This window comes from Panicum hallii, chromosome 5, assembly GCF_002211085.1.
Source record: "Panicum hallii strain FIL2 chromosome 5, PHallii_v3.1, whole genome shotgun sequence".
NCBI classification, from domain to species: domain Eukaryota; kingdom Viridiplantae; phylum Streptophyta; class Magnoliopsida; order Poales; family Poaceae; genus Panicum; species Panicum hallii.
Window position 1 is genome coordinate 50,647,459 of NC_038046.1, and position 27,866 is coordinate 50,675,324.

General features: G+C 44.4%; 2 protein-coding genes across 2 annotated transcripts; one reads left to right on the forward strand and one right to left on the reverse strand.

Moving 5' to 3' along the window:
- The first annotated feature begins 1,553 nt into the window (after positions 1-1,553).
- On the forward strand, positions 1,554-13,414 carry LOC112893738. Its single transcript, XM_025961204.1, has 5 exons — positions 1,554-1,707; positions 1,844-1,927; positions 3,723-4,315; positions 6,866-7,041; positions 12,600-13,414. Exons 2-5 carry the CDS (start codon positions 1,906-1,908, stop codon positions 13,081-13,083), a joined length of 1,275 nt encoding a protein of 424 aa, XP_025816989.1. The 5' UTR covers positions 1,554-1,707; positions 1,844-1,905; the 3' UTR covers positions 13,084-13,414.
- Positions 13,415-13,831: 417 nt separating this feature from the next.
- LOC112893739 (transcription factor TGA2.3) lies at positions 13,832-19,561 on the reverse strand. The gene is made up of 9 exons (XM_025961205.1): positions 19,138-19,561; positions 17,797-17,887; positions 16,738-16,815; positions 16,598-16,657; positions 15,509-15,586; positions 15,375-15,426; positions 14,999-15,270; positions 14,461-14,706; positions 13,832-14,337 (listed from the first exon to the last, which is right to left on the reverse strand). Exons 2-9 carry the CDS (start codon positions 17,857-17,859, stop codon positions 14,191-14,193), a joined length of 996 nt encoding a protein of 331 aa, XP_025816990.1. The 5' UTR covers positions 17,860-17,887; positions 19,138-19,561; the 3' UTR covers positions 13,832-14,190.
- Between the last annotated feature and the right edge of the window lie 8,305 nt (positions 19,562-27,866).

The following is a 27,866-nucleotide window of genomic DNA, read 5'->3' on the forward strand; positions in this document are numbered from 1 at the left end:
CACTCACCCAACACGTCTTTCTGTGTTTTTCAATATATAAAAATCAAGTGTTGATTGAGCTAATAACATGTTTATAGTAATCCTTTTAAACACAATTGGGTGTTCTTTCAATGCATATGTGCTTAATGATATATATTAATTTATCATTATTATCCGATTAGGTATTGCCTAATCTTAGAATTTCTCATAATATTCGTGCATGTATATTCGCACTCACTCAAAATATTACTGCTACTTTACACAAAAAATACATTATTGGTATTCCACAAAACTAAGGTACAATTAATTGGATAGACCACTCATAGTAGCTTAAATGACTAGAAGTCAAATGATAAAATTTGAGATATAACTATATAAATTTCAGCATTATGAGCTTGTGCTACAATATTTGCATTTAATCATCACACGTAAGAGAAACGTGGTACTTTTATCGTCCCCCATATTTAGCATGTTGTAGTAGAATTTATTTTGGCTCTACCATGATAAGTTTTTTTTCTATTTGAAAGTACACACTCACCGTTGAAATCCTCGGAGTTTTGAAATCTTACTTCAAATTGATTCAGGGTTTAGGGTGATTCCTTTCTACTTGTTGAATCATGCAGTCATCAGGGGCGGGTCCAAGACCCGGTGACCCCAGGCACCGGCTCGGGTTTCTTGTACTCCAGCTTAGTGGAATAATATCATGGACCGCTGCCAACCCAACTCAAAATATGTAAACGAGGTGGAGTTGCAGACAACGCCACCGCGGTAAAAGCACTTAGCAGCACGACGACCGCGACATTTCGTATCCCGATTGAAAAATCCCCTTGGCTTGCAGCCTATGCGCTCGGGCATTTACCGAGGGGCAGTGTGCTAGCTGCTGGCGGGTCGACGGCCGCCGGCGGCTCAACAGTTATTGGTCAGTAAGGAAGGTTGTGTTCGTTTCCTGGGGTCTAAAGTTTAGAGGGATCACGTCAAAAATAATCTTGTCATTTAGAAGTATTAAATAAAATTTAATTACAAAACTAATTGCAGAACCCCAGGGCTAATTCGCGAGACGAATCTAATGAGGTATATTAGTCCATGATTAGCGAATAATTACTGTAGCATCACTGTGGCAAATTATGGATTAATTAGGCTCATTAAATTTGTCTCACGAATTAGCACCCATCTGTGCAAAAAGTTTTGTAATTAGACTTTATTTAATACTTCTAAATGACAAGATTCTTTTTGATGTGATGGATCTGGAGCGTAGGAAACTAACGCACCCTAAGTTGATACGCGAACATAACTTTGTTATTGGTGGGAATTTTAGCCTAGGTTCAGGAAATTCCGGATCCGCACGACAGACAATTTGTGTCACTGCAATATATTTATAAAACATTCTTGATACACTGCGAAACACGGGGGAGCGCGGGGTGCGTCTGATGAAAAGATACCGCCAGCGGCGCCGGTCGCCGTCTCTACCAAACACGGGTTTCCCGGGCCCGCCACCGCCGCTAACCGCTACCAGAAGCGAGAGAAACCAGGCGTGTCAGCCACCCGTTGGACCCCCGCCGCTGCACGCTGTTCGGCGGTTGCGCCCGATCCCCGTCTCCGTGCGACCGTGTGGTGTGAGAGAGAAGGGAAGAGGGGGAAGCGGAAGCAGGAGGGGGTCGTCATCGCGTGGTGACCGCGCCGCTCTGTTCCTCCGTCCCCGCCCCCCACCTCCGGCTCTCGCAGTCACATGTATGTCCGCCGCCCCGATCCCGCGCTCGATCCCCGTGCCGCCGGACCCCATCTACTGCTCGATCTACTCGTCGTCTGTGCTGATCTGTTGCTTTTTGCCCTGATTTTTTTGGTGGGTTTTTGCCCGGGAGAACAGGTCGTGTGGCGCGGGGGGAGCTCTGATCCGGATGGTGCAGCGCCGCGGGATCGCCCACGGCCATGATTGATCGCGAACGAGCAGGTCAGGCATCTTTCGACCCCAGATCTTGCTCTCTGACGCCGTTTACAGTGTGGAGGATCGCGCCTTGTGAGTTGTAGTGGCGAAAAGATGCGATTTTTCGTGGGTTTCCGGCGGGAATTCTCTGTGAAGGTGGTCGGTGAAGCTCCCGCCGTAACTGAGTTTCACTGAGCATTCTGATAACTCAGGAGCATTCTGATAACTCAGGACGCATTAATTGGACTACCTGGGTTCCTGATATGGTGCTCTAGTGATGCCATTATGCTCGAAATTTCATTTTTCTGTAGAAAAGTGTAGTGACAGTTTGCTGTGCGGGTTTGTCTCCTTGTCTGAGAGGTGGTGCTTCTGGGTTTTTTTACTGACTGGTGGTATATCATGTGAGGAAATTCACTGGGTGTAGTGCTTCTTTGGAAATCTGCAAGTTCCGAGTAATAATACTGTAAAAGCATACTTTCGGCGGAGTATGGCGCTGCTGCTTAGTGCTAGTGGGGATATGTTGTGCTAAGAAAAGATGTCCCGTTGGGTTATACTAGTATGTTTGGTGAAGCAAATTTTACATACTTGCTGCACTTAATTCTTTATTATAGAGTTCAAGCCAACACAGTTTTATTTGATAACGACATATGAAGTCATGACGTACTGCAGATGATACTTTTATGACTATTATCTAAATATATTTTGATTGAAGGTCCAATGAGGTATTGCATTTGAACTGGTTAAACTATTGAGGCCTGCTAGAAACTTTATAGATTAAAAAAAAAGAATAGTGAAACACAAGAAAGTTAATAATTACTTTTGCAAAAATCTGGTGTCAACATCAATGTAGTTCCAAACAAAATTTCTAGTGGCTAGTGTCCCTTGTATAGCTTGATTTTTTATTTCTTTCTGTTATCCATCGTACATGCATGCCTTTTTAGTTGAAAAAAAATCATGGGGGCTCCACCTCAGTAGTCCGTAAACGAACATGCCTACACAAAAGAAGGAAAAAGAACTTAGGAGTGTGGATTGAAAAAAAAATTAAGACACTAGCCAGCAGTTCATCAGCATTAGTAACAACTTCTAATTTATCCTTTAGAAATGTGTAGTTCTTTAAGATTTTTTTCGCCTTTACCTGTTGATATCTTTCCTACAAAGGTACTGGTAGCAGTTCTGTTTCAGAATACCATAATCACTTTCCCGTGTCAGATATTATAGGAGGGAGACGAAACATATCTAAGCGGATCGTTTGAAGATCCTACAATAATCCTGTGATCCAAATGAGCCCGTGTAATGATTTCAGCTGTACTTGTAAACTTAACATGCTGTTTGCAACATCTATTAAGTGGATACTTCTGGATGCTTCAGAAATATGTAAAAGCTGAACATCAGAGGAAAAAGAAAACTAGTCTCTTTTGCTGACATAAACAGAACTATAGCTAACATATTAGAGTTCAAAGTACTTGGAAACATCACCCATATGCGTACAGCAGACTCATGAACACCTTCTATGACTGAAGCTGTTGCTAGATATTAGCCACCCTAATTTGTGGACCAATAATAGCTACTGTTGAGATCAATTCTTCAGGTTTCTGTTAAGATACCTCTTGCTTTGTCAGCCATATGTTGTTTGGGCCTTGATGTACTAAAGATGCCTTCCTATTGCTGGTATCCTTTTTCTTTGGCCAAGTCTTTAAATATCAGGATGTAACACCATGTCTTGAGTAAATGCATATTATATTTGGAACTGCATGGATGGTTTTACTTTGCAACCATAATAGTGCTATTTGTTTCATTTTCTTATATAGTTTATTTGATGCAGAGGAAATGCAAGTTAATAATGAGGCGCCACTAGGGTGCCTCAAGCCAAATATTTCTCAGTATAACTCTCCAGAGCAGAGAGGTGGAATTGAAGGAGTTCCTGAGAATAATGAAAAAAGGAATGATATGGTTGTTGCGGAAAAAGTTTGGGAGGCATCACCTGTTCCAACTCAAGGCCTTGGCAGACCCTTCTACCGACAAGAATTTTATGCTTGGCCATATATTTATTCAGATTACCAAATGGTGCGTCAGCCACTACCTTATGGCTTTGAGAACCAGTTTTATCAAGTAAATAGGGACCACAGTTTTCCTATTGAGAACAGAATTCAGTATCTTCCATTCAAGATGCTCCCCCAAGGTCACCCCCATGATGCACAACTTCAGGAATTTCAATATTTTGTGGTTATTGACTTTGAAGCAACCTGCGACAAGGTGAACAATCCATTTCCACAAGAGATCATTGAGTTTCCATCTGTCTTGGTTAACAGTGCAACTGGGAAACTGGAAGAATGCTTTCAAACGTACGTTCGGCCAACATATCATCAATTTTTGACTGACTTCTGCAAGGAGCTTACTGGTATACAACAGATTCAGGTCAGTGCATACTCCAATGTAGTCATAAATTATTAGGGCATTGATACTGAATAAGTTGTGTATGATTGCTTAAGCCAATATTATGTTTTTTCTAACTAGTCATATATGTACACAAGTATAGTGATGGCCAAGGAGTCAATTAGTTTTTATTCTAGCGCCTATCTCGAAGATTTAAACAAAAATTATCTAGCTTACTCGGTATAGCTTCCAGGAATTTTAAGTCCAGTTTTCAAATGCAGGCCCACGAGCGTCTGTTGTAACCAGATTCGATAAGCTAACATTTCTATTCATATTCTAGATGCTGACTAGGACAAAAACTTGTTCATGACCCGTAATTTGTATGTATGTGGTGCCAGTGGTGGAGCCATGAATTGAGAGGGGTCAAATAAAGTAACAAAAAGAGAGAGATTTGATGAATGGGGCCTTCTAGTACAATACAACAAAGTTTCTTCAAACCTTAAGGGGTAAAATGCTCAATATAGGAGCATGAGGGGGGGCCATGGCTCCTGCCAGCACCTTCCTCGCTCCGCCACTGTGGCAGTGTCCCTTCCTCTCTGATCATTATTGGCTAGTTCCACCATTATCCAACATAAATCTCTTTCACGTGCCTGCATATCTTGTTCCATGTTCACGCTTCATCTCATAGGTAGCTTTCTTGTATCAGTTTGATATGAAAATTTCAGTTCGTGTTGATACTGTTTTGAAGCTTTACTGGAAAAGGGTTGCATACTGATGTTGAAGTTCTTGTAGTATTCCAACTGATATGGAATACTCCCTCCAGACCCATTTGTTAGGCGCGCTGAGGTTAAACCCAAATACAAAGACGTCATCATGGTGGCATAATTATCCACCGGGTCCCGCGCTTGCCTCAACACACGCTTGGCTGCTGCGCTCTTGTAGAAGCATCCAATTGGCAGTTACCGAAACGGTGCAGCCAGATGACGCTTCGTTTTTTACTGCCCTCGTGATGGCCTGCCTTGGTACTGATGGAGCGCTCTATATTGTGGCCCAAATGGAAAACGGAGATACGCCTTAAAAAAGGGTCTGGAGGGAGTACAGAATGCCATATTGTTGACCAATGTGATCAGATGCTCTGTGAATATCATTACTCCCTGGTTCTTTTTTATGAATGTTTGATATTGCGGGGTATTTGAGATGTGACTGGGGCCACTATATCCTTTTCATTTGAAGTTATATTTTTATAAAGCTAAGGCAAACCTATATTACAATTTTATGTACCCAACCTTGCTAAACATATTAATGGTCAAACTCTAGAGTGTTTGATGGCACATACTTAAGACGCCAAATAAAAAAAGCATTAACTGTAGTCGGTGTAGTTGTAGACTTATAAACAGTCTAGGAACTAGGTACAATGTAGTTTCTGTATCCAGTCGCAGTGTCTGCTATGGTTATGACAAGTCTGTAAGGCCCTGGTATTTTCAAAGCAGTAGCAAGTCACTGATTGGGGACCCTTCGGAACTTATGATTTTTGGAGGAATTTCACCGGACAGAAATCATATAGAAAAGTTCATATGATGCCTTCTTTGGATTGTAGTAATGATGTCCAAAATTACTAGAGATCTTGACAGATGCGCTGATATGTGGGGCTTGCCCTTGATGTGGAACAGTAGTTTATGAGGATGGAAGGTTTCTGGATCTTTTTTCCAACTTTCAAGATACCACCAGTACCGTGTATAAAAGGATTGCACCAGTTCGTTCCTACAGTTAAATTAATCCTCTATGCGGCTATTGTGTGTGCTTCAGCTCAACCTGCATGCTTCCAGGTTCTGACATTGAGTGTTTGGTTGTGTGCATGTGGTAACGTTGATGCCATTTGGTGATTGATGTCATGGCCTGTTAGTACGTCAGAAGTAATGAGAGAACCAATGGGATGTTATGATCATGAATTCATACACTCTCTCCATTTCCTATGAGCAACTAAGTACTTGGTCAATGTGTTCAGTAACATATGGGCATCTAGAGAGCTCCTCAAACTGTATGGAAATCTTCATTTCCCTCTTGAAGGAAACCTAGCACATTAAATTTGATGACAATGTAGCCTTGTTCCTTGGCTATCATGTCAAGGTTAGCAGATGATATGTTCTTCTTGACTAATCACTTGAATTGTTTAGCACATTAGATATGATGACAATGTAGCATTGTCCCTCGGCTAGCATGTCAAGGTTAGCAGATGATATGTTTTTCTTGACTAATCATTGAATTGTTTTAGTTATTTGATGAGTTTTAATACTGTTATATCTTCATTTTTGTTGTTTCTAATGGTAATCTTGATATAGGAGCTCTAAAGTTCAATTTTGTTTAGTAAATCCATTGGACAAGTAATAAAATAACATTTGATTTGTGTGTGCCTTTATTTTATCTCACTGTTACCATTTAAACTAGAAACAAGCTGAGATGTGAAACCACTGGTTCTGTGGTAACCATATGTGCCAGTTTCGAAAATTGATGTTGTCATATGAGTATGATTCAAAATTTTATGATCATTCCATGTATTTGATTGTCAATATAGTACTTCTCCTCCATGTATAGGTGGACAGAGGTGTGCCACTAGGTGAAGCCTTACTCATGCATGATAAGTGGCTAGAGGACAAGGGCATTAAGAACACAAACTTTGCTATTGTCACCTGGTCTAATTGGGACTGCCGGACAATGCTGGAGTCAGAATGCAGATTTAAGAGAATCAGGAAGCCCCCTTATTTCAACAGGTAACATATGAACAACATGTATTTTTTTCGGGTAGTAGAATGGACTTCAACCTATGGTATATCATAACATTTCTTTCTACAAATATTCTAACATTTGATGAAAGTAAATGATTGTGTGCATGATGATTGGTGTTGATTTGCAAGCAACTGGCAAATTGCCAAAATACAAGAAAAATTGGAAAATATTGCCAAATTTCTTTACTGGTGTTCATATGTTTCAACTCTTTTTGGAGCTGTTCTGTCCCATTACTTTTAAGTTATATTTCATTCACATGAGAGAAACATAACGTCTGTATGCTATAATATTAAAATGCGCTGTGGAAGCTGGATCCTTGGATAGTAATGGTGCACGATTTTGATTTCATATCCTCTGTCTGTTCATGTTGTATGTCATAAACTGAAGGTGAATTGTTCTGCCCATTTTCCTCTTTGACAAGCTTGTATAGATGAATACCCTGATAGCAGATGGCTTACATCCATTTAAAGAAATGTTTACACAACTGCACCTTATGCTTTGGAATATACGATTTTGAAATTTTGATACACACAACTCAATTAAAACTTCAATTTGAACAACTACAAGTTTTTTGAATTGACAGTATACATGTAGGTTGCACCCAACACCTGCCAGACAAATGCGTGTAAGGCGGTCCTCGGTGTTCATAGATGATGACATGACATGTTGCATGGCATGTTGCAAATTTCTGTAGTTGTATGTGGCCTATAGAGGTCTTAAGGTAGGACCTATACTAAACAAAACAGTACTAACCACCTCAACCTTTCCTCTCCTCTTTCACAGGTTCTTTTATTTTTTCATGCTTTCGTCTTTCACTGCACAGAGCAGCCATTGCATGTAATATTTTTATCCTTAAGACTAGACTGTAAGCTAGAGGACCGCCTCTGGCCTTGCTAGCTATTCCCAAACCTGTAATGTAAACTAGGTGCATTTAGCTCCCATCTCTAGTACGATTGCAAACTCATGCTCATGCCTTTGTATTTGGTAGTAGGCTGTAAAGTCAAAATCAAGACCCAATTTGGTAGATGTATAACCTACTCGAATTGAAAAACAGTCACCAAAATCGCACTTAGCATCACAGATTTGTCATGGTTTCAATAACCTTAATGCTCATCCTGCACCCAGCACTATTCCACCAATCCAACAAATCAACTCCTTCAGGGCTGGTGTGGGTTTGTAACGGGAGTAGAGATGTGGGTGCTAAATGGAACTATTTAACTTGCATGGAGGTTCAGTTGAACTGATACTGAATTACTGGGTGGTTTGTGCAAATCCATTTTCTAAGTATTATTTGAGACATTTCTGCACATCATTTACATAGGTCCAATTTAAATTTATCATAAAAAATATTCTGGATAGCCCACCAAAGTTTAGAAAATGGTTACCGTATCCCAAAAGGTTATGATATCATTTTATGATTGGAGAAAGTATCTTGAATTGTAACATTTTACCGCAGTAAAATATCTTGCACACATGCTTCTAAATTTTGGAAAGAATGTAACCTCAGCTGTTCCGCAGCGATAACTTTGATGAAGGAAGTCCTTCCTCATCCCTATTGTTCATGTAATGTCAGGATTTTTCCTGTGTCTTTTTGTGTTTGTCGAAATTGATGTTCATTGATGCACTATGTGACCTCTGTTTTACACACAAAAAAGAAAACATTGGAAGTCCATGGTTCCAGATAGGCTTTTAGGTTTGAATTTTGTAGGTTATTCAGCTAGGTGGACTGCATTTTGTGTTCACAGTATCAAGAACAAGGGAAAACAAATTTCCTTGTGGTTTGAAATTCTGATGTTTATCTATTATATGTGGAAGTTTACTCAGTTGGCATAAGTTAGTTCGTAAAAGAAACACTGGCAACATTTTTTTTATTGTTACAATGATGGAACTAAAGAATGAAACAACAACAACAACAACAACAACTTAGCCTTTTGTCTCAAGCAAGTTGGGGTAGGCTAGAGATGAAACCTACGGAAAACAAGAATAAGAAACATAAAAAGGGCACAAGCCAAAGGAAGAGTTAGGGGTAAACAAAAAGTAACAAATGTCACGGTTCAGGTACGTTAATTGCTAATCTCCAAGCGCTCCTATCCATAGCTAATTCCTTAGCGATATTCCACTCCTTAAGGTCTCTCTTAACCGTCTCGTCCCAAGTTAGTCTAGGTCTACCTCTACCTCTCTTTATATTATCGCCCCGCTTTAAAACTCCACTACGCACCGGCGCCTCGGGAGGCCTCCGTTGTACGTGTCCAAACCATCTCAACCGATGTTGAATCAACTTCTCCTCGATAGGTGCCACCCCGACCCTATCTCGAATCTCTTCATTCCGGACTCTATCCCTTCTTGTATGCCCGCAGAACCAACGCAGCATACGCATCTCTGCTACACTCAGTTGCTGGACATGTCGCCTTTTTGTAGGCCAACATTCAGCACCGTATAGCATCGCCGGGCGAATTGCCGTCCTATAGAACTTACCTTTTAGCCTTTGTGGCACCTTCTTGTCACAGAGGATGCCAGAAGCCTGCCGCCACTTCAACCAACCGGCTGAAATTCTATGTCTAACATCTTCATCAATGTCTCCATCTTTCTGAAGCATTGATCCTAGATACCGGAAAGTATCATTCTTGGCCACCACTTGACCTTCGAGGCTAACGTCCCCATCCTCATGCCTAGTCGGGCTAAAGTCGCACATCATATACTCGGTCTTGGTCCTACTCAGTCTGAACCCCCTCGACTCTAATGTGTGTCTCCACAGCTCTAACTTCATATTAACCCCTGCCCTACTCTCGTCAACTAGCACCACATCATCAGCAAAGAGCATACACCAAGGGATATCACCCTGTATGTCCCTTGTGACCTCATCCATCACCAAAGCAAATAGATAAGGGCTCAATGCTGACCCCTGATGTAGTCCTATTTTAATTGGAAAGTCACTGTAATCGCCATCACATGTTCGAACACAAGTCATCGCATCCTTGTACATATCCTTGATGAGGGTAATATACTTAGTTGGGACTTTGTGTTTTTCCAAGGCCCACCACATGACGTCTCTCGGTACTTTGTCATACGCCTTCTCTAGGTCAATAAAGACCATGTGTAAGTCCTTCTTCTCCTCTCTATATCTCTCCATCAACTGTCGTACTAAGAAAATCGCCTCCATGGTCGACCTCCCAGGCATGAACCCAAACTGCTTTTGGGTCACCCTTGTCAATCTTCTTAGTCGATGCTCGATAACCCTCTCCCAAAGCTTCATCGTATGGCTCATCAGCTTAATCCCCCGGTAGTTAGTACAACTTTGAACATCTCCCTTGTTCTTGAAGATCGGTACTAAAATACTTCTCCTCCATTCCTCCGGCATCTTGTTTGACCGGAAAATTAGGTTAAAAAGCTTAGTTAACCATACTACCGCCCTCTCGCCCAGGCATCTCCACACCTCAATGGGGATGCCATCGGGACCCATCGCTTTACCTCCCTTCATCCTCTTCAAAGCCTCTCCGATCTCTGCCTCCCGAATCCTCCTCACAAAGCGTCTGTTGGTATCATCAAATGAATTGTCCAACACGAAGGTAGGACCCTCATTTTCCCCATTAAACAACTTGTCGAAGTATTCTCGCCATCTGTCCTTGATCTCCTCATCCTTCACCAGAAGTCGATCTGTCTCATCCTTGATGCATTTGATTTGGTTTATGTCTCTTGTCTTCCTCTCGCGGGTCCTAGCTATCCTATAAATGTCCTTCTCTCCTTCCTTCGTACCTAGCCGTTGATAAAGGTCATCAAAAGCCTGACCTTTCGTTGCACTTACAGCTCGCTTTGCAGACCTCTTCGCTAATCTATAGCCCTCGATGTTGGTTGCGCTCTTGTCGAGGTGAAGGCGTTTGAAACACTCCTTCTTCTCCTTAATAGCCCTTTGCACCTCGTCATTCCACCACCAAGTCTCTTTCACTTCCTGCTTGCCTCCCCTACTCACACCAAACACTTCTGAAGCCACCTTCCGAACACATGTCGCCATCTTTAGCCACATATCATCTACATCTGCCCCTTCTTCCCAAGGCTCCTCGCCTAGCATCCTCTCCTTAAACGTTTGTGCCTCTTCCCCTCTAATCTTCCACCACTTCGTTCTCGCAATCTTGGCACGTTTGTCCCGGTGGGTACGTACCCGAAAACGAAAATCCGCCACCACAAGCTTGTGTTGGGGGACAACACACTCCCCAGGTATCACCTTACAATCTAAGCATGCGCGTCTATCCTCTCTCCGAGCAAGGATAAAATCGATTTGGCTCGAGTATTGTCCACTATGGAAGGTCACCAGATGGGACTCCCTCTTTCTAAAGAGGGTATTTGCTAACAGCAGGTCGTAGGCCAACGCAAAATTCAAAACATCCTCTCCCCCCTCGTTCCTACTACCATACCCGAAACCCCCGTGTACTCGCTCATATCCTACATTAGTCGCACCCACATGGCCATTGAGGTCTCCTCCTATGAAGAGCTTCTCACTGATAGGCACGGTACTAACCATGCTATCAAGATCTTCCCAGAACTGACTCTTGGAGCTCTCACTAAGACCTACCTGAGGGGCATAGGCACTGATCACATTCAGGACCAAATCTCCAATGACCAACCGCACTAGGATAATCCGGTCGCTTTGCCTCCTAACATCTACAACCCCATCCTTAAGGTTCTTATCGATCAAGATGCCTACACCATTCCTACCCGAAGTTGTCCCCGTGTACCAAAGCTTGAAGCCAGAACCCTCCACCTTCTTCGCCTTCTGGCCCTTCCATTTAGTCTCCTGCACGCATAGAATATTTACACGTCTCCTAATTGCTACATCGACTAGTTCTCTTAACTTACCTGTTAGAGACCCTACGTTCCAACTATCTAGACGAATCCGAGTTGGCTCGGCTAGCTTCCTTACCCTTCGCACCCGTCGAGGGAAATGCGAAGACCCTTGCTCATTTTTCACTAAAGAATGAAACATGTGGATAATTTTGAACTATATATGACTAATGTTATAGTTTTGACCCGTATGGTTATTTGAAAGATCAGATATGATATTGATGCAATATATTCTATATAACATCAGAATTGTCAATTGGACCCCTTTTTTTGGTGTCTGAACTTCATTGCATAGAACAAAGATATCACTTAATATAGCTAAAGAATCTTTATCTTTCATTCTAAAGGTAATTATTTACTTGTGTTTGTACCATAGGATACAGTTTTCTTTTCCCCAAATTGTCACCTCATAGACTAGCAAGTGGAAGTTTTCTAGCTCATACCTGATGAGTCAAAAGAATCTTTATCTTTCATTCTAAAGGTAATTATTTACTTGTGTTTGTACCATAGGATACAGTTTTCTTTTCCCCAAATTGTCACCTCATAGACTAGCAAGTGGAAGTTTTCTAGCTCATACCTGATGAGTCAATAGTGTTTTGAGCCTATGATGTGGTGTCAAGGCCAATTTTTTCCCCTATAGAACTTCATCTGAAGGAATCTTGAATGTTATTCTAATTTTGAAGTCTTTTGCCCAATTTTTTATCAGGTGGATCAACTTGAAGGTACCTTTCCATGAAGTGTATGGGGATGTCCGTTGCAACTTGAAGGAGGCAGTTCAGTTGGCTGGCCTTACATGGGAGGGTCGTGCTCACTGTGGACTCGATGATGCTCGCAACACTGCTCGCCTCCTGGCACTTATGATGCACCGGGGCTTCAAGTTCTCTATCACCAACTCACTTGTGTGGCAACCTGCCCCACAGTCAGCAACCTGCCTGCTATCCCCTGACCACTCTCCAGATCCTGTCCAACCGCAGCATAAGCCGAATGAGATGCTCGGATCTCCTGTGCAGGTTAATCCCTATGCCCCCTCCGCAGGGAAGGACAGAGCAATGTACTGCTACTGCGGTGTGCTGAGCAGGTGGAGCGTTGTGCGCAAGCCAGGACCCATGCAGGGACGATACTTCTATGGATGCGGCAACTGGACCGCCACGAGGCGGGCGATCTGCCCATACTTTGCATGGGCGTCGTAGAGGCGTAATGTGCTGCCGTCCAAGCAGATCTCAAGGGCAAAGGACCTGGTGCTTCAACTAAGGGAGGTGCTATGTTGCGGTTGCCTGCTCCTCCGCTGCGCCTCCCGATCCGTATATATTATGATATAACTTTGCTCATAAGACAATGGACGCTCACTAGGTAGTGTCTAACCTGTCATGCTGACTTCTGTTGATAGAAGAGAATGGGCTCAGATGCTGCTTAGGTGTGATTTATCCATGAATAATCTAAGTTTGTGGACACTGTTTTTAACTTAATGGAACTATTGTAGGTGTGGCTTGTGCAACATGAACTTGAAAGCTTGGTTTGCAGATGAGTGGTAAACAGCTTGAACTTTTACTAAGGCCTACTATACACATGCAAAAGAATTAACACATCAGGTATCAGAACTTTTAAGAAACGCAGTAGAATGAATTGTCAATAAGATCGCATGACGGCATGAGCGCATGCTGCCGAGACTACAAACGGATGGTATAACAGCGATGTGCCACAGGCAATATCCCTTCGTAGAAGGCCACAAATGGCGATTAAACCTGTGTTTTTTTATAAGAGCGATTAAACCTGTGTTAATTTGAAACAAAAGCATAAATTCGAAGAATGGTACGAAACCACAAAATACGGAGGGATATATAGAAAAAAAATTGAATGTACAGAAAAGTATTGGCAGCAATGATGAAAGATCGATTACGTGCTGAAACTTTAATGCAGTGAACCAGCCTTGTACTAGTTAGATATTACTTACTGCCAGAGCATTGTATTCAAATTCATGCTTTTCTTCCTAGAAGTGAGTCAACAAAAACTGACCGATCAACATCAATCTGCATTCTAATGATCCTCTGCAAATTAGGGGCATACATATATGGAAAATGATGGCGAAAGAGAGCAATTTTTACAGCAGTTGGTAATAATACAGCATGAACCAAGAACCAATGCACTTAACTATATGGCTAAACTACATGACCATCCCGATTATAGTATGTGCAGATATCTCCGAATCAAGTCTGTCGCAATCCTGTCAAACCCTCCTGATAAGATCCCCATTGAATACCAAACTGTGAAAAGTATGGCAGTCAAATCACATGCGCTTGCTATTCCTTCGGCCGAGCAAGCCAGAGAGAGCTCAGGGCACGGAGTCGTGAAGAGTAATCGCTTATCACAAGAAGTGCTCTAGCTGCCTGCCTGGTGGTCAGGATCCTTTGCATCTGTTGTAGGGTCTGCAGCCGCAGGTTGTCAGCCTTGATACAGCAAAGAAAAAAGTAGTAAGCCTGGTGGTCAGGATTTGGCTTATGGTCTACAGCAATTCAGAATCAAACCCTTTATCTAAGGCAAAGATACATTCCAAAAACGAGAGTGAATACCTGGCGAAGGAAATTCTCAAGCGTTCCAAGCTTTCCCATGGCCATGGCCATTTGACCCATGTAGTTTGCCACATTTCCTGTTGATCCAGAAGACGAAAGAGACCCAGCCAAGGTCTCTGCCAAGGACTGCTGAAGGGCTTCCATTCCTTGTGAAAGTGCATCCTCAGCCTGATGCGAAGACTGCTGGAGGTTGCCTATCCCTGACAGCTGCTGCTCAGTGAGAGGTTCAAGCTGTGTTGAAAGCAGCTGCAGTTTGCATATTTATCAGTAACTCAATGACAAATTGCCAGCGGCTTAGCACTGGGTAAGGTACTAACACACTGCCCAATGACCAGAAAACAAAGTATGCAAAAGAAATGAAACACAATACATGGCTCTGCATTTTCCAAATTAATAAGACTGATACATTATTTCATTCTATGAGTGAAACCTTATAGCGAGTCTTATAATGCAATGCCCCTTGTATTAATAAATACTTTACTCCTCCAGGAGGGCCCAAAAGATCATAAGCACATTGTAAGATTAGTACATTACACACCTTTAAAACCTCAGATGGCCGGAAACCTCCTAGCCACAAGAAACACCTCTCTGCCGGTGTCTTCCACATGCCTGATAATACATGAAAGACATCTGCCTTGGCTGCATTTCCTTTGAGCCTGAAAATCTCATCATAGTGCGACATGATTTTATCAACAACACTGCGTAGGTCACTATCACTTGCATGAGCAGTAACACCAGCCCTTAGTTCACTAATTTGCCGATTGTGCTCTTCCAACCACCTCGCATACTCCATATCAAAGGCCAATGCACCTGAAAGAGAAGGCAGTTTTTTCCCATCAAAACAATGGAATTACCTCTTGGATACTCCTTTGCTAATGAGCAAACAAACATTATCCATGGGGAGCAGTGATTACCATTTCCACTCATGGAGTGTGACTGATCAACTGAGCTAGATATAAAAATGCCCTGGGAGAGAGAATTTCTTAAGCAACTTCAATGAAGTCAATAGGACACAGGGCTGTAAAAAGTGGCATCCAATAGGAGTAACCTGCTGACGAGCTCGTTGCAACTCCTGCTCTAGTTGGGTAAGTTTCAGCCTGCTATTCTCCAACTGTTGGACATATGCCTATAGATAAAGCAAAATACCAATTAATACCACATCAATGTCCACCGGCAATCTACATCACAAATTGGATAGGGATATTGCCACTTGCTTCAGTGGTCCTCCTATAGAAAAGAAATCTTAAAAAAATCCAAGGTAGCTACTAATGACAAGGGCAACTCAGTACTGACTTATATAAATTAGTTCACTAGATGGGGTTCTTGCTATAAAACTTTGATTTAAAAGCACATTCAGATGGAATTTAAAGGGAACCATGATCTAGGGCTATAACAAAACTTGCAGTGAATCTGATTGCTTGTCGCGGGTATGTTGATCAAAGAAAGCAAAAGGTATTTACCACAACAACAGCAATATTGAGATAGAGGTTCAATCTCGATATTCAAACATCAAAGCTGCTGAACATATCATATTGAATTACGACTCCTACTGTGCAAAAGCCAGGAGTCCTTGGTAAAGGCAAGATCTTCACAAACAGAATATGTTGATTATCGGATCGGACAAGATATAAGAGACATTATTGATGATATTAATTGTACTAAGGAGAAAATTTTGCCCTTAGTCAAGTTATTAATCATGCTGTAAGATTCACAAACTTCTCATACAAAGGACCACGGAAGCGAACCCCTAGTGGAGAAAAACAGCTCTGACAACTGAAAGCAAACAGGACAGTGTCAAACTTTCCCCGATAAAGTTATACTAACACTTGTTAGAGTAATGCTTCACCATACACTTCCATAGAACCCAACTAAAGCTCCACATGGAACTTAACTGATAGCAACTTTTACAACTTCCCTTTTCCTGGATTTATACTCCAACCTTTAACAGCACAGCTTTCGAGCTCCCTCACGTGCAAAATAGTTATACAAACAATAACAGTATATACTTTACACTGCACGCACAATGATGCCAGTAACAAGTCAAACAGAAGAAAAGAAAAACTGAACCCGGACAGGAAGTCTATAAACACAAAAGCACTGCTTTATGTACAAAGACTAAAAACCAACATCCACGCACCTTCTTCCTCAATCGACTCTTCCTTGCAGCCTCGCGATTTTGAGCAAGACGACGCAGTGTCTACACAATAAATTATAAGAAAATGCCTCTTGCAGCAGTGATATGAATTAAAAATAAGAATGCTACTTCAAAACATGAACCTTTTGATCTTCATGTTTGTCCTTGGATCTGTCACTGGAGTCGGAAGCAACAACAAGAGCGCCTGTGCCTGGTTCCAGCTGCAAATGAAAGCATAGTTATCAATCTCCCATCATCCATTCATCCCTATCATTAAGAAACAGATTTTCCTCTTTCTGTGGTTTTACATTCGAAAGAAAAGTTTTTTCCATAGTTTTCCCGGTAATCATGGTTGCAAACACCACATGATAGCTTTTGCATCCATGGTGTTCGTATGCATGAAGTACCACAGAATCAATAAATCTGCAGAACTCGGATGAAGGTACAATCTTACCTACAGTCTGTTAGCGCAAATGCACATGTAATGCAACCAGCTTACAATGAATGTGATACTATAGAACAATTAGACAGAAGATTGGAAAGAATGAAAAACTTAAAAGAAAAAAAGCTGGCAAACTAAAAAAGATAAAAGAGTTCAAGGGTCCAAATCAAGAAAATTATATTTGTTTACTGACCAAAATTAACAAGCACCATGCAACTTTGCTAGCTATATGCAAACCCAACTGTTCATGTTGTTGTTTCAGAACTCCGTAATTTCGTGGACAATTATGTGACTTATACAGCTGTTCATGTTCTGTGGAATATTAGGCAAGTAATCTCAGCATTCCTCAAGAGTCCTGAACTCCTGATGTAATCTACATGAATAGTCTAATGTACCCTGTGCTGCAAGAGCAATTCTGCAACACAAGGATTTTTAAATCAGAAATTAGACGTCCTTTGTAGCATATGCAACTATATACTGAACATTCATAGTATGTTTAGTCCACCTTGTTTGTTCAACTTCTACTGTCACTCTTGCTCAAATTGTTTAGCTGCAATAGTGGACTTCACATAACTACATGGAAACATTGGTAGATATATGGTTCCAAGATGCAAAGTGAAGCTTGGCACCATATGGTCAACATTAATAACAATTCACACAATACTTCACAAATATAAATCGGTCATTCCCCACTCCATCACTTGAGGCCAGACAATAAGTGTTTACATCGAATACCCAGATCAAGATCAACAAGACTTACCCCATGGTTGTCGTCAGTATCATCTGTTGATGTTTCTGTTCTAGGACTGGCATCTGCCATCATAGACTACCCTCAGTTCTCAAAATGTGACCTTCACAGACAAAATCAGTTTGTTACTGCCTCCTTGTTAAAAAAAAATGAAACATGTGAGAGACATAACATCAATATTAAGATCTAAAGCTGATGTAACTTGGATGCTAGTATGCTACTAGACATGATCAGTCCACTGACTCGGTTTGAGTTTGACGTACACATACCCATTAGGAAAATGAGTACCCATGAACTGGTTCAATGGTAAGGCCAGATAAAGAAACAGCAGGTCTCAGCAAACAGGCACTTGATGAATAAAGTTCCAAGATCCAAATACAAGATAGTAAATTTCAAGACAAGTAGTCAGTTAACATGCATATTCATGACTCCTCCACAGGCTTCAGAGACTAATTTGTGGATTTAGGCAGTTGCTGCCAAGAAATAAATGGATAGTTTAATTGTGAACCAACAGACTTGGTTGTCATAGAGCATAATAACATTTTGACTGGGGATGAGTGCAAACCAAAACCTAGAGAATCATACTTCCACCTCCTAAGTCTAACACCTTCCAAATGTATAGATAGTATAATCTATTAATTTCACAAAGGAACAGATCAACCATGGGTAGTACAAAGGCTGCAGGGGTCAGGATTGAAATATGCCAAATATCAGTAACAGAAACAGGATACTTAGAATACAGCAAATTCACATTGTAATTGTCCAGGAACGTCTAGAAGACACTCCTGGCATGTAGATGTAAACCAGGAAGAACTAGAGGTTCTTTTGTAGCACAAGAAAATAAACATGATTCCAGATAGAATCATAGAATTCACGAACACTATGTTTTACCACCAGCCAATATTGCTAGATCACCATCATCAAATTCAAATAACCTACCCATTTAGCAACCACATGCTTTAATACTCTCGCAACTGGTACAGGATGAGAGCTGGACAACGCAAGAACTGAACACAGTAACATTGAACCTAGAGCTCCTTAGCAGAATAACACAGCATACGACTCCACGGTGAGTCCACGGTCCAAAAGGGGTAACAAGATGGGTGGCCCCGAACCACCTACCCCGACCCTAGCCTATTGATTATACTGGCGGAGCTTGGTTCAGGTCAACGTGGGGGCATGGAACCTCCTTCCAAATAAAACCCCCACTGCGGATCGGTGTCCGTTGCTGCTTATGTACTGACCAAGCTGAGAGTCGGCCTCTGCTGATTAGGATTTGGAGCTCGAGTTGCTAGATTGCCCCCCGTTCTGGTTCTTACTGAGCTAATTGCGATCGAAAGGGAGCAGCTTTACCTTGCCTCGGAGCTGCCGGGGGCAACCGGCAGCCGCCGCCGGCCCTTCCGCAGCGCGAGGCCCGCCGGCGCCGCAGCCGCTAGCTGACTCCCCCAAGCTGCCGCCGCCTCTCGTCGGGAGGAGGAGCGGGAAGAGGGAGGGAGGGAGGGAGGCGGCCGGCACGGTGGTGAGCGTACGGGGGGCGGTGGGCTCCCCGGAAATGGAACGGAACAAACCCTAGACTTTTGGTTTCCTTTTTTAACTCCGCCGTTTGCAGAGGAGGAGGAAACCGGAAGGGAAGGGGAGAGCGGTGAGCTGTGGGCTGTGGCCGCCCCTGGCCGGTATGCTGACCGCGGGTGTACGGACCCTCACTCCTGGCTCCCTCTCACAGCGCACTAGTACAGAGCAACCGGCCGAGCTGCGGGGGTGGCTGTGCCGGCTGCCGGCAGGGACCAGGTCTCGAACCCCGGCCCGGTTGCACGAGGGCGTTTATTTTTGGATCGTTTCTTTCGAAAAGTTCTTGGTGATATCTTCTTTAGGAATTTGCCACACTCACGAGATTTGGAGTAGTTTAATGCCACTGGAAGCTTATAACTTTTAGTATTCTACACATTTTATAGTCTATATCACCCAAAACTATTTTTCTTGAATAGCAAAATGGTGTAACTCCAAAGTTTCTACTCCAAGTAGCATGTTTTTAGACTCCATTGTATTAGGCTTATTTTTTTCCTTAGTACCATTTCACTCTGGAATAGAGCCACGATCAAACTATTAGAGGCACAGGCTAATATATGCTCACTCTATTTGGAATTACAAGATTTAATTTCATCTCGTGAAGATAAATCTAGAACAGATAATTACTCTATTAATTCTATGACACAATCATTGGGTTCGTATTCAAAATACTTTCTTGTAAGTATACTTTATATCATACAAATAAAATGTGAATAGAGTAACTCTTGTTCAAAGACTTATCTTAATGAAAAAAATACATCTTACAACTCCAAATGAAGGGAGTATCAAAATTCTCCTCAATCTTAGACATAAGAGCTAGAGGTCCTACCTTAGATATATTTTCTTCCTCTTTCTAACAATTAGAAAGTAATAGAGTATCCTATAAAGCTGAAATATCAAGAATACTTAGACCGGGGAATATCTTGCACATCGACCTTGAATATGATTGAATATGAGGTTAGACAACGGAATAGGTTCGGCTAGCCTTACTATTCGTTTTGAACCGGGTGAGAAACTTAGGGCAAAGATAAATATGTGTGTCCATTCAAGAAATAAAATGCAGACGCTTGTATACGTGTACATATTAAGATTGATGAAACTAACCTATATGCGCTTCGTTGTTGATGGATATACTACCTACTAGTGGAACAATATTAGTCATAAATACAAGCGCTCGTACCAGCTTAAAGACTCAAATCTAGGTGGAGTGGTAGCCCCATAAAGGATGTAACTAACTAAGAGAAAAGGTCTCTTTTTAATTTATAATACCCTTGCGTGACAAATTACTTCTAAATAAAATTACAATACCAACAGATTCTTAGGGCATGTTTGGTTGACAGCTGCCCGCCATATGCCAATCCTGCGCCGTCGCCGCAAAATTCAGGTTACTGTTGGCTCCTGCTTAAGGCTTCAACATAACACACAATAATAAGTGATTTCTTACATTTTTTCTAAAGCTGAAATTTCAACGCCAATTTTCCTATCTAAATTGTGGTGCGGCCGCACTGTGCCATACGCGCCAGACCTACGGTATGGCAGGGTGCAACAGCGAACCAAGCAACCCCTTAATCTTGAGCAATTATGATCAATAGTTGGTGCCATTTGTTTTACTTCTACATCCATTGTTTAACAATATATCACTAACATTGTTTTAGAGGAAAAAGTAGCGAGAAAATTGTAAAAAAGAAAATACATCATTAAACGACACTTTGGTTTTAAGATCCCATCTTGTAAGTAGTTCGGTTGAGAAGACCTACATCCCTAGCTATTTTGTCGAAAACTCACTCTATTATACGTATACTAACCCAATCATACTTATTTTGCCCTTATGATGCATCGGGTGTAGTATTTATTTATTTTAGACAATTCTAAAAATATGAATAAAACATTTTTTAAAAAGTTTTCACCTAAAGATTCACAGATGAAATTTTAAAGCCTTCACTCTAAAATTCATCACAAACCGTGGCTCTCACGCCCGCTTTGTCCATGGTGCAAGGGGCGTGGGCCAGGAGCCGGTGTTCAGGGAGCGGGACCGCTCCCCGCCACGACGTCACTGGGGCACGGACCGAGGGAACCGACGGCGCGATGCGTCCCCGCCGGCTCCGGTCGACAAGCTCCCCGCCGTCAGAGACCTCCAAGCTGAGAGCGACGCTCGGCTCAGGTTCCTTTTCAAGGCGCAAGCAGCCTCCATTCAGGATGTGGCCAACAATCTGCTCAAGAACCACTCCGTGAGGCTGAGCCATGACCTGGTGATCCCGGCCATGGACGACTACATCCGCAAGGCGGTGCTGCTTGCTGACAAGCTGGGGATCGACGATGAGCCCCCGTTCCCGGCATTCCAGTTGGGGAATGAAGCCTTGTCCGGCAACACTGACGGCGCTGGGCGGGCTGCGAGTCTTGGCGGCACAGCAAGGCTGTGTTCGGTGCTGCCGGACGTCCCGGTGCCGATGGCCTTTCAGCGGCTCAAGCTCTCCCTGCAGATCGACCAGGCGGGTGCAATCCACGCCGCCACCAGGGAGCAGGAGCTGACTGCTCTCGACCAGATGTAGGCTGCCGCGGCCCAGGCGACCGCCAGCCTTCCGCCGGCCTGCAGCTCCCCGACCCAGCCTGCCTCGCCGCGTTCGGGGCGGCCCGCGTCGCCACGCACCGTTGAGGCGCCGGCCCAAGATGGCCCACCTGCTGATATCCCAGCCATGGCCCTGGACGTCTTCTTCGCCACGCCTCCGCCGCCAGCCATCACTTGGAGCCGGAGATGTCATTTCAGGCACGGACACGCCGCCGCCGCACGTATGATATGTCCAAGGTGCGCCGAAGCGCAAGACTGGCAAGCAAGCCAGCCATGCCGGCTCTGAAGAAGGCGCAGCTCAACATGTGCCACCAGCTGGGCCTCCTCGATGACGAACGGGCACCGATCGAGCAGGTCCTGATCGGCTACATCAACATGTACAGCGGCCCGCTCCCACAACACATCATCGCTGCGCTGTCCACCTTCTTCGGCATTCACGACGAGTTGGCGACGCAGCTGGATGAGGCGATGATGGAGCTTGCGGGTGTCGGGATCAACGACGTCCAGGAGGTGATCAATGACATTGATGCGTGATCAGAGTTAAATGTCACACCGCAGCGCCTCTGCTTTTCCTGCTTTTGTTACTATGTTGTGCTACTTCGTCGTCATCGTACCTGCGAACTTCCCAGAGGCTGCGTTTTGTACTCATGTGTATCTGCGCTACCTTGCGAACCTTCAGCGAGGGCCTTTTGCAATCGTGCTATGCCTACTGTGCGGTCGTTTCAAGTGGTTGACCTCGCTCGTCTACGGGAGCGCCTGAGCAACACCACCCCATCATGGTAGCGCCAAACCTTGATGTACTGTGTTGGAATGTACGAGGCTTGAATACTTCCGCGCGTTGCATCACCGTGCGCGAACTCATGGCGGCGACCCACTGCCACCTTGCATGCTTCCAGGAGACTAAGCTTGCTGCCGTGGATGGGCCTCTTGCGGCCTTTCTTAGTGGGTACAAGCACAACTGCTTCACGCACAAGCCGGCGCATGGCACTAGGGGAGGCATCCTCCTGCTTTGGAGTGACAATCACATTGACCTGCGTGATATTGTCATAAGGCGTTTCTCAGTTACGGCGACCGTCTCCACTAAGGAGTGTGGCACGACCTTCTCTCTTACGGTCGTCTACGGCCCGACAAGAGACAATCGCAAGCAGGCTTTCCTGCGAGAACTCCGGAACAGTAAACCGGTTGACGATGTTAGTTAGGTGGCTGCTCCTAGGCGACTTCAACTTAATTTACCAAGCCCGGGATAAAAATAACAGGAACTTAAACTTGCGCAGAATGCGGCAGTTTCGGGCAACTCTTTCCTTTTGCGAGCTAAAAGAAATTCGTCTCCAGAACAGAAAATTTACATGGAGCAATGAAAGAAGGAATCCCACTTTGGTCCGGCTCGACCGCGTTTTGCAACGAACGTTGGGACCTCACCTTCGAGCAGCATGGGTTGCAGGCGCTGGCCACTGCCCTCTCTGATCACTGCCCACTGATGTTCTCCAGCTTAGCGGGGCCTAGGCAGCCACGGCCTTTCCGTTTCGAGAACTTTTGGACAAAAATCCCAGGTTTCTTAGATGAGGTTCGAGCGGTCTGGCAGAGGCCTTCACCACACACACAACCAATCCGCATCCTTCACCACAAACTCTCCTCCACGGCAAGGCACCTGCGCAAATGGAGCCAATCCATTCTTTCCGACGCCAAAAAGAAATTCTTCATGGCGCTAGAGGTGATTAAGAGGCTCGACATTCCTCAAGAACACAGGGTCCTCTCCGATGCCGAGCGCATCCTTAGGCAAAGTCTAAAACGGCGGGTGATAGGGCTTGCAGTGATTGAAAGTTCAAGCAAAAAGCAAGCGTCAAGAATTACAAACTTGAGGGAGGGGGACGCCAATACGAAATTCTTTCACCAAAAGGTGAATGTGCGCTGCAGAAAGAACAGCATACAACGCCTGCAACACTAGGGGGGTTGGACCACAAATCATGAGGACAAGGCTAATTTGTTGCAAAACTACTTCACGGCGTCATGGGCGCACCGCCACCGCAAGCCAGAGACTTCAACTGGGAGGCCCTAAACGTCCAGCGGTTCAACCTTGCGGCCCTAGATGCCCCGTTCACCAGCGAGGAGATTTTAAAAGCCATCTCCCTCACACCCTCCGGGAAAGCGCCGGGCCCAGACGGGTTTACTACAAACTTCTTCAAATCATGCTGGGAAATTATCAGGGGTGATCTCGTAGCAGCGCTAAACACCTTTCATGACCTGCGCTGCTTGAATTTCAACCTCCTGAACACGACAAATATCGTCCTACTACCAAAAAAGGAGGGGGCGCAAAAGATCGGGGACTACCGCCCAACCAGCCTCATCCACAGCGTGGCGAAACTCCTGGCCAAGGTTTTGGCGCTACGTCTAGCGCCGGAATGCAACAGATCATCTCCAAAAGCCAAAGTGCCTTCATCCGGCGTCGTAGCATCCATGACAATTTTCTATACGTGCGCAATATGACAGGATGCTTCCACACAAATAAAACACCAATGTTACTCGTGAGGCTGGACATCTCAAAGGCCTTCGATTCGGTCCGTTGGGATTACATCCTCTCTCTGTTGCAGCACATGGGCTTCCCGACAAGATGGAGAAACTGGCTCGCCGCTCTCTTCTCAACGGCCTCATCGCAGATCTTACTCAATGGCATTCCGGGAGCGTCGATCCCCCAGAGTTGGGAGCTACGGCAAGGGGACCCACTCTCCCCTCTATTGTTCATCCTCGCAATTGACCCCTTGCAGCGCCTCCTCAGCCTAGCCACGGAGGCCAGCATTCTCACTAGAATCGCAAGGGACCGCGCCAGGTTGCGTGTTTCCATGCATGCGGATGACGTGGTCATTTTCCTACGGCGGGAAAAGCGTGAGGTGCGGGCTCCGAGCCGCCGCCTCTTGAACCTCTTCGGGCAGGTGACAGGGCTACAAATGAACATCCAGAAGTCGTCAATTGCACCGATTTGCTGCGGCGGCCTAGATCTTGATGACATTTTGGCTGACCTCCCAACAACGCGGGTGGCTTTCCCCATCAAATACCTTGGCCTACAACTCTCCATCAGGCGATTGAGAAAAGGTTGACTTCCAACCCCTGGTCGACAAAGCGGCAGCAAGGCTGTCAGGCTAGCGGGGTCGCAACATCACACAGGCTGGACGTGTGACACTCACTAAATCGGTCCTCTCCTCCCAACCGGTCTACCTGCTTTCTGCCTTAAGCACTCCCAACGAGGTTCTTGATGCCGTCGACAGTTGCAGAAAGAAGTTCCTTTGGGCGGGCGACGAAAACCTCACGGGGGAAGTGCAAGATTAACTGGCCAACGGTTGCTAGGCCAACGGATTTAGGGGGGTTGGCCTCCTTGACCTTGGGAGATTTGCAAGAGCTTTACGTTTAAGGCTTCGTTCGGCAGCGGCCAGACCAGGTTTCGATCCTGGCCAGAACACTCCGGTTTTCAATACAGGCTGCTCCATTCCACCCGGAACGGCCCCCGAAAACGGCCCGTTCCGACAAAACCGAACGACGCCTAAGGTGGCTCTAGCAGGAATGGACAATGCCGGACAAACCTTGTGAAATGAACCGGATTTCCATTTCTGGAAATCCGACTCCCTATACCTTTGTGATACTATTTGGATCAAGCACTATCACGTACAGAACTCATTCCAGATAAATATCATAGTCATACATTATGAAAAGTCAATACATGAGTTTATTTATTACATAATCCAAAGGATTGTAGTACGGTTTCAATACAAGCCCCTTGGACTAAATCGAACAAACAGAAAGCAGAAAGCGATAACTAGACTTCTGGACCATCCTTCATCTTCTGAGATCTCCTCCGTTGGCAAACTTGGGAGAAACACGAGCCATCATCTCAACATCCTTTAAAGTTGGGATCAAACTCCGGGTCGGATCCTACATCTACCAAACTATCCCTAAGGAATGGGATAGGTCCACATCACCATCCGCATGCAAGCTTTAAAGTGGTCTATACTAGAGGTATAATGAAAATCAAGGAGGAAATCTGGGGTTTCCTAAGCAAGTAGCTTCATAAGGTATATCCCCATCCAATCTCCGATTTCAGGCTATTCCGGCATCCCGGACTCTCGATTCAACACACACCTTCCAAAACCACCAAGTCTGTATGAGAACTCCCACTCCTCGCACCTCAGCTGCCCTAGGCAGGAAGTCATAACTAGAGGGAGGTAGAAATCAAGAGTAACACTAACTAATAAGAGCAATAGAAAAGTAGGGTTATCCATGATCGAGAACACAGCTATACGTGTAGTTTTTACCCTGCAGGGGTTGTACACCTGGACCCGCTCAAATCGAAACTAGCTAGGAGCGACCCAACTGAACGACAAGACACCGGTCTATTGACACAAAAACTAGTAGCCTCGATACCATACGGCTTTCCCGGCTTTCCCCAGGACTGTGAAGCCTCCCTTACATCTCAGGGAACATAAGGTCAGCACCTCCTCCCCCTACATCGATATTTGATCCTCCTACCGGCTTGGTACTGCACTTGCTAGCCCCGGACTGAGCCCACCCACATAATGGGTATATGGTGTGCACGCTTAACATAGTCCCATAAATCATAGCTACTCTCACTCGGTCCTCAATTGCCGAAACGAGCATCTTCATCGTATGCGTATCCACCGCAGTGGTCTGCTACTGCACCCATTACGGGTGCCTCCAACTCCTCAACCATGTATCCACAAAAGTTGCACCGCCACAGGTGCTTCGTGGAGTATGCCAAGATACACACTCCAAGCCCTCGATCCGCAGATCGAGTTAAGTTCGCTTGCTCCATGCTAAAATTCCTATTCACAAACTCCTCGGAAGTGTATCTCCACTCACGCCAAGACTATCCATCTATTCCCACACACACATGAAAAGCATAGCAAAGCATCTTTTATATATATATATATATATATATATATATATATATATATATATAAAGTGTATAGGAAAGCAAGGAGTTCAGGTAAATAAAGAGACTATGCAGGTTCATCTCATAGTAGTTCAACATGAAGCAATAGCATATCTAGTAAGCAATGCATGATAGGTATTCCGACCGTAGATGGGCGTAAACCTGGAGTAAGGTCCTTCTCTTTGTCTTCTACTTTTCAGTCGAGGTTGACGAAGTCGTTCGGGTCTTCCGGGTCATCTAGTCGTCCAGGACGTTGATCAACTCCTTCTCGTGGGGACCTAATCGTAAATATGTATAAAAAATAGGGGCCAAAGTGCAAATGCACAAAACTGCTCAAATAAGATCCAAATAATAACAAAGCCTACTCTAACGGGTAGATCATGATTTTAGAAGAATTACGAAACTGGTTTCATAATTTTCGGAGGTCCAATTAATTTGTTATGTATTTTCTAAGGTCAAATCATTTTCTGAAATTAATAAAAAGGATTTTGAAAAATTAAAATACACGGTCAATGCCACGTGTCAGCGCCAGGGCATGCCACATGGCATGCTAGCATCATTGTGATGTCAGCATAATGTCAGTAGGTGGGGTCGGGTCTTGCTGACGCTAGGAGTGGGCCCTGCTGACGTCAGCGTTGACCGGTCAACGCTGACCGGTCAACGGTCAACAGGTCGAGATCTCGGATCCACGTGTCAGTGGTCCCATTGGTCAGTCCTCACCCAGAGGCTGACACGTGGGGCCCGATGGTCAGCACAGGAAAACAAAAAGAAAGGGGTCAACTCGGTCTTGCGATCGGCCTGGGGAGCGGGCGCGCATGTGCGTGGGCACTCGGCATGGCCGAGGCCGCGACGCAGCCGCAGCACATGCGCGGCACTCCGGTGAGGCTGGACCGTAGCGGTGCTAGGCTGCAGGGGTGAACGAAGGCGACGGCGAGGGGCTCCTGCAAAAGCATCATGACGGGTGGTCCTAAGGTGCTAAAGGACTGCTCATCAGCGGCACAAGGCTCACAC